At 36.3% G+C, this 12,534-nt stretch overlaps 1 protein-coding gene across 5 annotated transcripts in view; it reads right to left on the bottom strand.

The window, feature by feature from the left end:
* LOC108704365 (type II inositol 3,4-bisphosphate 4-phosphatase) overlaps positions 1–12,534 on the bottom strand; it is a 339,921-nt gene that overhangs the window by 161,409 nt on the left and 165,978 nt on the right. For all 5 annotated transcript variants that reach the window (XM_041579561.1, XM_041579564.1, XM_041579563.1 and 2 more), the window contains one exon: positions 1,140–1,178. In XM_041579561.1, coding sequence (XP_041435495.1) covers positions 1,140–1,178 — 39 coding nt within the window. The remainder of the gene's footprint in view (positions 1–1,139; positions 1,179–12,534) is intronic.

The raw sequence follows: 12,534 nt of genomic DNA, 5'->3' as shown, positions 1-12,534 counted from the left end.
AAATCAATAAAAAGCAAATAGAGTTTCAGCTTAGTAGCAATGATCCAGGACAATGTTAGTAAGTAACCTTAACCTCATACATTTTACATGGAAACTGTGAGTACCAGGTAATACTAGATAACCTAGATGCCCATTTTAAGATTACCTACTGTGCTTAGGAAAAAAATAGAACATACAGCAAAAATATAAGCCTATGCATATATATACATGAATATACTTGCACTGCATTAATTGCAGAGACTCTTCTTAACAATTCTTAGCAATTCTAGATACTGTTTTTCAGTAACCAGCTGGAATCCAAGAACCTAACTGAACAGACTTAAACCCAGCATTTTAGAAAAACCTCAATAATGTGCATATAAACTCTAGGTTGTATATTTAGGAAGGTCTAGAGTAATGATCCCCAACCAGTGGCTCGTGAGCAACATGTTGCTCTCCAACCCCTTGGATGTTGCTCTCAGTGGATTTCAAGCAGGTGCTTATTTTTGAATTCCTGGCATAAAGGTAAGTTTTGGTTGGTTAAAAACCACGTGTACTGCCAAACAGACCCTCCTGTTGGCTTTAAGTCCACATAGGAGCTACCAATACCCAAGCACAACCCTTATTTGGAGACCCCAGGAACTTTTTGAATGCTTATGTTGCTCTCCGACATTACTTTACACTTGAATGTGGCTCACGAGTAAAAAAAGGTTGTGGACCCCTGGTCTAGGGACTGTGTAGACATGGGCTGCATGGTTCTTTAGGTACAGTAGATTAGATTCTTTGTAATTTTCTGTTACAAAGGGGCCTTTTTAACACTTCTCTGGATATTGGTAAATTTTAATTTTGTTAGATTAGTAAAATGTCATAGTGAAACCTTCATTTGGGCTGAAGACAATTCAGTCTAGTTCATTGCTGCAACATACCAGTAAAACAAATAAACACAAGTAAAACAAGAAAACTCATGTAACTCTTACTAATTGTGCCTCAAGAGGGGTAACAGTAACTTCCTGGAGCTTAGTGAAGAACGTTTCCCAAGATCCATCTCAAATGATAGAACTGAATAAAACTTCATACACCCATTCATTTGAACAGTTGGACAAATATGCTATTTGCAGGCCTAGGGAATGGATGTGTGGTTACAAGTGCAGAATGCTTACCCCACTGTTTGTTCTTGGATCACTGGCTTCTGGAAGAACCTAGGGGAAATCAAAACAAAAGTTCTTAAAAAATGCACAAATATATAAGAATCAATGGTCTTCTGTAGCTTTCATACACATTTTAATGACCTGATAATGCTCTTTGAATTTCATGGGCTATTTGTGACCTCGATTCAGCTCTCAATAGGCTTTCTCCACATGAATTAAGCGATCATAACATGCGCTAATTGGCGCCTGATGTGTTATTCTGGCCATTTCTGAGCTAAAATCACTAGTGCTTCCTAAACATAATCCACTGCCTTTTTTCATTCTCAAACTGAGGAAACAAAAAAAAAATAAATAAATAAAATCAATACCCCTGCAAAATGGATAAGAATGAATAGTTCATTAGGACTGAAATACCCGGCTTCCCTTGGTAACAAGAGAAAGAGTCACAGAGGTACATCCCAGCACAGCTACAGTCCACATTACTAAAATAAACACTTGCATGAAGACTCAAGTGCAGGGTACATATTCCTCTGCAAAGCCAATTGCAGACTTTGATCATTAATAATTAAGCTCCCGTTTGCCGGTGCATACTGTATGTTTACAGAGGAAATGGCCTATTACATTGAGGGAATGAAGTTGCACATATTGCCTTTACATAATTGCAATCCTCTGCGGGCTAATTTTATTCTTTTTATTCCTGTTTTATTCTCTTTATGTTGATAATAATGAGAGTTATTATGTTCAAGCTGCAAATCTTAAGTTTTATATTATAGCTTTAAGGAATAAATGAAACATTTAAATATAAATATACGCTGCTCTGAAGCATTCGGCTTACTCTTAAATAATTTCACAACCTCAATAAAGGCTTTTAAGAAACAGGTATAGATTTATTTACTGTGACCTGGGTTTTTTTTTCATTTGATGGTAAACTTCAGAATGCTGCAAGGAATTTCAGGCTGAGTTTATGATATCAAAGTGTTTTTTATGTCTAGATGTCTTTAATATCTGCAGCTGTACATACACAAATAAATTTGAAATACAAGCATAACTAAGCATTACATTGACAGACCAGCTGTTGTTTTTTCTATGATCATAAAGTAGAAGAGCGATCACAAACAAATAAGGGCATGAACTACCATAAACATCACAACTGGCCTCTTGGCATCCACCTAAAGTTTCAGTGCCTGTTGAGATTATTTATGTAGACATTGTGTGCGCGCACAGGCACCTTGATCCCTTATCATATAAATCACAACTGTCAATTCATGCTTAACATGACTCTAGGGGGCAGATTTACTCGAGGGTGAAGTGGCTAATGCTAGTGTTAATTCGCCAGCGTTACCGCTTTCAGGGACTTTGCCGATTTACTAATGGGCGCAGGTGCCACTTCGCTAGTGAAGGAGATAGACGCTAGTGGTTATTCGCACTCTAACGCTAGGCAACAATTCCCTCTGGAAAATGGACGTTACTCAGCAAATTCTATGAAATGCAGTTTTTACTGAACGTTACCTCTTTCACCAGACTTGCCTTCGCCAGGTCAGCTCAGACCAGGCAAAGTGCATTGGAATGCATAGATCTTCCTCAATCTTCTGTTACTTACATCATATTTTTTAGTGGAAAAAAAACGCTGGCGTATTTTCCTTTTTTGTGATAGTAGGCTGCAAAAGTCCTTAACATTTTTTGTGGCTAACCGGGTTTCCCCATACATTGTCTAACATATGGAACATTGATTATTCAGTGGGCTCATGTGTAGGGCATTATAACAACTCTTGTTGGACTTGTGTAATGTAATGTATTTGCTGCAACATATACGTCCATTCAACTTTGAATTTCCCGCCGTATGCAATTTAACCTAAGTGCAAGACCTTTAGCAAATTTGTGCTAGGCAGAAATTAACTCTAGCGCATCTTCGCTGTCAATTGCGAAAATTCGCCAGCGTTCGTCGCCCACGACGAAACTCTGCATTTGAGTGAATTTGCTTTGTCTGAGCGAATTTTTGTCTGCTGTAGTATAGCGATGGCTGCGAAGTGGTCGCTGGCGATGGCGAATTTTTGCCCACGAGTAAATTTGCCCGTAAGTACCCTATTCTGCATTATTCTAATAAATTAATCTTTAAATTTGTTCATGAACTGAATTAAAGGGGACATGTCACCCTAAAAATTAATTCCTATTTTATGATGTTAGTCAAGCAAATAAACATCACAGGGAATAGATGAATTATTTCAATGTTGTTTCTTTTAGTCTTGGCATGTACAATCCCATCAAGCAGGCTGGAGGCATTTTGTGCTCACTGTTACTAAGACAAGCTTTACATCATGCCAAAATCTTGTGTATTCACCTGAATGGAGCACCTGGTGTACATGTCCATGCATTGGCTACACAATGAGATGGTGAGGAGGAAGGGGGAATGTAAGCAATGCAGTGACATCTAGGAAGTGCTGAATGCTAATATAAAATAATTAACTGCCCCGTCTCAATGCCAGGCATAGAGGGGCCAGGAATATCGGATTAACAGCAGAGAGCTTTGAACAAGTTTATAACAGGTATGGATATTTTAATTAAAAAAAGAATTTGGGTTTCATGCTTAATTTGAATTGGCTCTTATTATACAGTCTTTTATGTATGGGTGACATGCCCCCTTTAAATTTCAAAGTGCTTTAGTACATACTGTAATTCAAGACAAAGATAAGAAATGTATCAACTAAATATATCAATTTAGAACAGTTAAAAAGTCTGCGACCCCCCCCCCCCCGAGCTTCTTTAGAAGGTGAAAAATAAAACCGTACACTTTAAAATTAGAAAAATGGTCAAAAATAGAAAGTCATGGGAAAAATAATTTATTTCTGGTGAACAATCTGAAACCAACTGAAAAAAAAGTGTTTGAAGGTGAACAACCCTTTTAATATTCATTCTCATATTTGGGGACAAAAACAGGCTGTAATATGTATACATGAGAATGGTTTAAACTTTTTCTTTGTTGCAGTATTGTTCTCATATGAGCAATAATTGGTTAAGTAAAGGCAACAGACAGGATATGATGTAAACACAAGGGACTGTTTGGAGCAGTTGTTGAAATGATAATATCCCAGGCATGGTACTTCTTTTGCTTTCTCTGCACATCCATAGCACACTATATTTAGTTATCATCTTTCAAGCTCTTAAGAGTAATTAAGACAAAGAATAATTGCTTCCTCCACCTGAGAACAGCATTTGAAATATTTATTTTCATACATATATCATACACACACACTCACATAGGTTTGTTAATTTCCAAAATCGTCTTTGTGGAAATCAAAAATCCAGCAGCTTTTTTCCATTCATCTAGATGGGTAATTGCAGTTTAACACTGGCACTACTAACACAGATAACAAATCAGCAAAACAAATGGCACTTACTAGCTTGCTGCTACATCCAAAACAACAGGATCTGACAACTGCCTGATACTTAAAAGTGCCAGAAAACTTACTTTCCATTACTAAATTTACAAGTGGGAATATCTATGCTAGACGGGTACAGATCTGTATAGGCTATGAACTGATGTAGAAAAGGGGGTTCATTTGTTTATTTTAGCTCTGCATAAGAGGCCATTCCAGCGTTGGACTGGGGGGCCAGAGGCCCCGGAGCTGCTGCCTTGGGGTTCCCCGCACCCCCTCACCTATCTCCTTCTTCTAGCATTGCGGGGGAGGGACCAGGGAGGAAGGTTAGTGCCACTGGCCACAGTAGGCTTTGCACAGGGAGCATGTCTGGGCCAGCAGGACCCACCAGGTGTTTTCCCGGTGTCCCGCCATTCTTTTAGCTAGCAAAATGCCCAAAGATAACAGGCAACACAAGCCTGGAAGAGGATAATTAAACTGGCAGGGGATCTTTAGGAAGAGATAAGTGTGGCAGTTAGCAGAAAGATTGAAGCAAGTCAACATCTACAGATTTGGTAGCACTTCATAGAAACCAGCAAAAAGCTCTTATGGAAACAGAAATACCCTCTAGCAGTTTAATAAGGTGGATAAAACTAAAAGAATATTTAGTACCGCTAAGAACATATTAGAAAAAAATGCATATCCTGTGCATGGATGGAACTAGGAGTAGACATGTGTCTAGTGCTCCAGTGAAGTTGTGTGGTAGGACAACCGTAGACTAATCATTCAAAAAATCTTTGGAGGTTATGTGATAAAATGCATAATGTTTGCTAAAGATCTAGTCACTGATAGCAACCAAGCAGCAAGTGTCATTTACTGGTCATCTGAAAGGTTATACATGAATCTCAATCATTTATATGAAATGCTGCATAAAGAGAAAAACTGTTTTTGAACACAGAATATCCAGTCTTACTAAAGGAAGCACACCTAAAAATGGCATTTACTTAACTTGAAAATTGCAGTAATCTAAGTGAGAGTCCTGCGCGGAACCAATTTTTGAGACCGGGACCTGAGTCAAGTGTTAATGTGGTTTGCCATAGACAACACTTGCTCTGCTAAATGGGACACTTCTGTTGCAGGTTAAGGACATTTTGATCATTTTGCTTCTGCTCTAGAGAAGTGAAAACTCTGCACCGCACTGACCTTGAAAAGGATAACAATCTAAAATCATACACATAAACGAGATCTGCTACTGCTTTCCAGATGCACTTTAAAAATATCTTATATATAATAACGGAGATTGAAATGCTATTTGAAATGAGCATTGGAAATGCTTTACAAGTCTTTTGCTAGCAATGGCTGTTAAATGACTGTTGAATGACAATACACTATACAGTAAATATATCACTATGTATAAACTACTACTGTGGATATCTTGTTGTAATAAGAAGCTCCCCTTGTAGAAATATGTAAATAACCCATGCTCCCTTTTTAGGACCCCTATATGGTTGACAAGGTATGCATTTTCAACTAGATATCTATAAAATCCATATTTAGCTCATCTTCAAGAGGAAGGAATAGCTTCCTTTTAAAGGAGAAGGAAAGCTACTGAGGCAGTTTGTTGCCAATAGATTAGCCACAATAGTGCAAGCTAGAATGCTATATTTATTCTGTAGAATTCTATACCATGCCTGAGCAAACTGCTATAGAAGCACTCACTGTTTGTTTAAGATTGCTGTTGCCATATTAGCTTGGTGTGACTTCACTTCCTGCCTGAGTCTCTCCCTACCCGCTCATAGCTCTGAGTTCAATTTACAACAAGGAGAGGGTGAGAGAGGAGCAAACTGAGCATGCCCAAGCCCATGTCCTACTTGCCTGCTGAAAGAAGGAAGTCTGATACAAAAGCCCATGTATAGACAATAGAAGGAAAGAAATGTGTTTCTTTTGAAAGAAGACTCAGAGCAGCATTACTTTAAGGGTTTACTGGTGTATTTATAGTTTCCTTTCTGATAAAACTTACTTCGTTTTAACTTTTCCTAATATCAATTAGCTTGAGAACAGAATCCATCCAAGTCAAAGGGGCTCCTGGGGGGATCTTTAAACACAGAATTTTAATCTCTCTCTTCCTTTTAAAACCTTCTTTACATTTGTGTATTTGTTGACCTATTAGGTCCCTCATTGCATCTTTGGGTGCACTAGTTCATGCAATGCTCTAATTCTGACACTTACATGCCCAGCTGGAGGAAAGACAATATTTAAGGGGGTATGCTAGACCCCTCTGCAAAGTTTTTTAGTTATTTATTTGGTAAAACACTATATCCAACCTGGCTCACTGGAATTGCAAATGGCGATTAACCTAGAATGCATTATATATTTTACTGTGCAGAGAGCTATTTTACCACTCACTAGAAAACATTTGGGGAAACGGTATATTGCAGATCATTTTTTAGTATTTTGTTATGTATTAATAGGCACTTTTTGAATTACAGATATAATAAATTAAATCCATCAACATCTCTCAGTTATGTTCTTCTTACATATGTAATTTACAATGTCAGTCCAAAGTTCCATTGCCAAGGTAACCTAGATTACAAAAAAGAACTGAGTAATAACAAACGTCTTCATGTAATAAAATATGAATAAAAAAAAAAAAAACATAAAATATGTATCCCTATAGCGGGGCTTAACCCATATCAAACCTATGTCTTCCTAAAGCTGGCCATAGATGTTGAGATTTTTAAAAGATCAGATCCTGATCGTGAGACCATGATCTTCTCAGAACGATCGTACGAATTGACCATCAACTAAAAGACCAATTTGCCAGGAAAACAAAGGGGAGCTGCCTGCTTGGCCCTGCAAACATAGATAGATTGCACTGGGACCAACAAAGATTTTTTGACCTGGCTGATCAATTTCCTGACAGATGTCGGCCGAAAAATCGTAAGATGTACGATCATTCGAATCCCACTAACCGCACGATAATTTCGAAGGATTGGTCGGACTTCGCTAAAATCGGTCGTTCGGCAAGAAGAATCGTCGCGTCTATGGGGAGCTTAACACTAATAGAGAAATCAGGGACATGAAGGAATAATCTGCTTTCTACATCTGAAACAATTAGTTTAGTTCCTATAAGAAATACTTTGTTGTCACAATCTAAAGACATTGGGATTTTACCCTTTAAACAAAATATGTTTGTGTTATTTGTTTTAGGAACAAGAAAATGAATTTCTGTATACTAATGGAGAAAAAAAATGTAAATGTTCAGTGTTAATCTTGGGCCTCTAAATTCATTATGGCGCATGTCATTCATTTTAAACAATGTTTTTTTGTCCAAATCTGTTATATAGTAATGAAACATTACTGTCCTAATATTTACGGATTTAGTTTGCAGATCTCAGACAATACTATTAAGGTACTTCTGGATAGAGGTCCTGGAAGCATAGATGGGAAACAGTTAAAGTTCTAACCTTAAACCTGTTTGGGGGTTTTTTTTTTTTAAGACATGGCTGTTTATCCAACAAAATATATGCCCTGCTTATTTAATTCCAGAAACTGCTTTTTAATAATATAAACCCTATTGTGACATTAAGGGGGTTATTTACTAAACTCCGAATGCAAAAATCACGAAAATTGTGATTTTTTTTTTATAAAATCATACTTTTAAAAAAAATCACAAATTTTACGGAATTTATTAAACCCTGGGATGGAAAAGTCTGAATCTGAAAATCCAGCATCTCAGACCTGTTGAGATTTATTGATGTGCGCTGAGTTTTTGGCAATACCCCAAAGTTTTTTGTGAAAAATCCGAAAAAAACGTGAAAATCAGATGAAAAATCTGAAAAAAATTGTGAAAATCTGATTTTTCAAGTTTTTTTGGATTTTTTGCCGTACATTTTTTTTCCCGGTAAAGTGTATTAATAAATAAGCCCAAAAAACCCCATGCGGATTTTGTCAGTTTTTTTTTCAGAAAATATTGAGATAAATTCGGACTTAATAAATAACCCCCTAAGGGTCAGATTTATCAAGGGTCGAATAGGAAATTAAAATTCGAATTTTCAAATAGTTTTTGTTGGTCGAACCTAATTCGAATTTGGAATAATCCAAACTCGATTCATAGTAGGCTAAAATAAATAAAAAAACGTTGATACAGTACCTTTACAGATACTCTAGATAATAAGGTGAGGAGAATGTTGTTGATCTTCTTTGATGTACAAATCTAAAACACCTAAAACCTGGCGAGCTCATGTATAAGTCAATGGGAGAGGTCCAGTGATCCATTTGGAGATGTTAATAGCCTTCCTGACGTTCAATTTTTTTCCGGAGAAAAAACTTGAATAGAGTGTAGTCGAATTTGATTCAAATTCAATTTGAGTTTTTGGGTCAGTAATATTCTTTTGAGTTTTAGATATTAGATTTTTTTATTAAATAACCTTCCAAACACATTTCGAGTATATTCAAATTTATTAGAGTTAAAAAAAAATCGACATGAACACGAAATTTGATAAATGGGCTTCTAAGTGAGGTAGCAAGGAGCTTGATCCATTATCCACAACATTTTGGCACTGGAGTTCTGTTGTATACATATGATGGGAGGATACAGATTAATTGCTTCATTATGTCCTGACACAAGGAAAACTGTACCTGAAATGGTCATTATATGCTCCATATGCTCATTATTTTGCTCAGTTTATCTGCTCATTATTGTTTTTACCTTATACAATATTTGCCAAAACACCTGTGGAAAGATGCACAGTTGTTAAGCAGTTGAATCGTTGACTGGCGTATTTGTCCAATATTTCAAATTTTCTGACAGATACAGTAGTTCCTAAAACATTGTATGAGACCTTTATCATGTAAGTTGAATGTTTTTACATTGTACTGATTATTGCCAATAGATTAGCTATAATAGTGAAAGCTATAACACTATATTTATTCTGTAGAATGCTTTATGAGTAAACAGCTCTAGAAGCTCTCTGTTTGTTTAGGATAGCAGCTGTCATATTAGCTTGGTGTGACATCACTTCCTGCTTGAGTCTTTCCCTGCTCACTCATAGCTCTGGGCTCAGATTACAGTGCCTAATAGCCAGAAGTTTTATTTACTGGACTTTACCCAAGGGCTATTGTAAGTATTAATCTCAGTTATAAAAAGTTCAATGATTGATTATCTTTTGTAAAGTAAAATACACTGCTTAAATGTTCTGCACCTTAATCAGGCCAGCAAATCCTGACATCCTGAAAAGCTCAGCATTTTCTGATCCCTCTGAAGCAGAACTTCCAGGAAACAATTTCTGTTTTTTTTCCACTGAAAAAAAGATCCTATGGGTTTGTTTCTGTATGGTACTGAAATGTTCTATTTCATATGTATTAATCCTATAGAGAAAATCATTGGAAAGCCATTCTTAAAGAATGTTAGTGGTGTGGCTACCACTATAGTTGTCAAAGCTGGTCCGGTATCCCATCAGAAGTCAGCTTTTAATTGTATAGTGCAAAAAGAATAATGAAAGTCAATTTTACTGATTGTAAAGGATATTTTATCCATTACTACATGAACCTCAAAAATAACTCATAGGTGGTTATTTATCAAAATCCAAATTTTTCTCATTTTTTAAAATAAAAAAGTCTAGAATCCATGATTTAACCTTATTTATTATTTAAAATGTACAAATGAACCCAATTGGGGGCAGACTTGATAAAATCAAGCGAAAACCCGAATCATACAATTTTTTCAGAGGTTTTTCCTGAATCCTACAATTTTTTCAGCCTTGTTCCTGAATTTTTTTAAATTTTTTGTCCAAAAAGCCCCAAATAGTTGGATTTTCAGGCTAATTCCAGGGCAGACCACAGAAACTTCCAAATAGGATAGAGACGTCTCGCATTGACTTATAAACAACCTCGACAGGTCTGAGATGGCGATTTTCGGATTCTGACTTTTTGCAGCATCAGGTATATTTTTTCACTAAAAATTTGGATTTTATAGTGAAAAAAACTCGACTAACCCCCTTAATGAGAGTAAGGGTCTACTGGTCACATGCACAATCCTAGATATACACGTAGGGGACTGAGAGTCAGTTGCATCATTTCTACCTACGATATTAAAATTTCAAAAAAAAAACAGAGAGAAATGCAATCTGTGCGTTTAAAATCACTGTCTCCTTATCATATTACACTTACTGCACATTTTTGTATTATGGCAGCCCACACAATGTATTGTACGAGATAATTCAGAGTACATTCATTGCACATGTTAAGTCCTCAGATGGCTGATACATTTACTCAAAGATATTGTTTCTTGATGAAGTGGGAACCTAATTCTAAATATTCAGATTTAAAAGATGAATCATTTGCTCAGTATCGGCAATACGCTTTGATCCATATGACACTTTTATAAAGAAGCTGAATACAACTAGTAAGGCAATATTTCTATAGCAATGATCATTTTTGCCTCTGGCAGAGATATGTGTTGTGAATATGATCTACAGATCAATCAAATAAATGCCAACCATTTCATTATGCCCCCTTGTTCTTAATTAGCTCCAATGAGTGCATTGAGTATTTGCTGTAACTGATTCCTACATAAAAGTCAATAAATCATTTTACAGCAGAACAAATTTGTTACATACACTATGGTCATTTTTTTAATTAAATAATTACATAATATCTGTGTAGAAAAACAAAAGTCCATCAGATTTAACATTATATTGATCCTTTTAATATTGATCCAGTGGATATAAGGCCACCGCTACGTTAGGAAAGCAATAGATACTGTAAGTAAGCCAGAAAGGTAATAATGAATGTATTCCTTTTCTCATCAATAAATGAGATTTTATTAGCAGCAGTACAAAACAAAATAATAAAAATAATAACAAATATCCCCCATGTTTTTAATTAATTATATTGACCAAAAATATACAATCCTATATCGATCTTATCCATTTTCTCTGCCCTTTCAAAGACCAGCCGGCTGTGTCACTAAACACTTCCATGTCAAACAAAGCTCAGCATAGTTTTCCTAGTTTGTAAAAAGCTATCGTCTACATTCTGAGTGTGAGATGTATATTGTTATAATGCATTTAAATTGAGAACATATTGGCAGTTTTGCTCAGCTATTAATGTAGCATGGTAAATTGGATCATGGTAGAAATAGAAAGTAGTGGTTTCATATTTTTATACCTATGCAATGCAGATGGAATCATAGAAAGGAATCCAGTTCTGCTTCTAAAACCGTTACAGATTTGGTCTGTCCACCAGCAACAGCCCTGGCAGACCACAAAGCCCTGTACCACATGAATAAGCTTCAATAAGGGTAAAAATGTGATGTATTTGGAATTTCATCCCCTATCTCCCTGACTGTGCTTTACAATTCAGGAGGTAAGCTTATAGGGTATTCAGTTATGTTAGTACTGAGTGTATGTCTTTTGATTTCTGAAGGACTCATATACTACATGACAAGGACAGAAGAACAAAATGCTATAGTGCTTGATTTGATTTAAAATATATACAGCAACAGATTTGCCTCAATGTGTTTGCACAAAGGTCAACTTTCATAATATCTGATTAAACAGCATTTAATGGCCAGATTTTTTAGAACAAGATGCGTGAACAATTGACCACTTGTTTGGTTGGCTGTTGAAGTGCTGCCTATGCAGTTCTGGGATAACTAGTGACTGAATATGCTCAATCCACAGGTTTCAGATGCACATGAATTTAGCTTGAGCTATGATAAAATCTTTAATAATCTCACCTAAATGCCTTTCCGCTGGCTAGAATGCAAATCATGTTTTCTCTTGAGGCAGCTTCGGAAAACGAAGCATTTACAGTGTCGTCCTGCCAGCGTTTTACATTCTTCCTGGCGGGTAGGCATTTAGGGGTGATTTTTATCCCGAAGAAGAGGCGATTTGTAACTGGGCGATTAATCTTCCCCAGTAGCCATGTCTACCACCACCCTCAATATTTTTTCAAACCAATTCAGGCTTATAGCCTGCAAAATAATCAATAGAACAACTGCTGTGTCCCATTGTCGGTGCCTAGGTCTCCATTATCAGAAGCATGTTAAC

This window comes from Xenopus laevis, chromosome 1S, assembly GCF_017654675.1.
Source record: "Xenopus laevis strain J_2021 chromosome 1S, Xenopus_laevis_v10.1, whole genome shotgun sequence".
NCBI lineage: Eukaryota > Metazoa > Chordata > Amphibia > Anura > Pipidae > Xenopus > Xenopus laevis.
The sequence above is the reverse complement of the archived record's forward strand: the minus strand, read 5'-3'. Positions and strand labels throughout refer to the sequence as shown.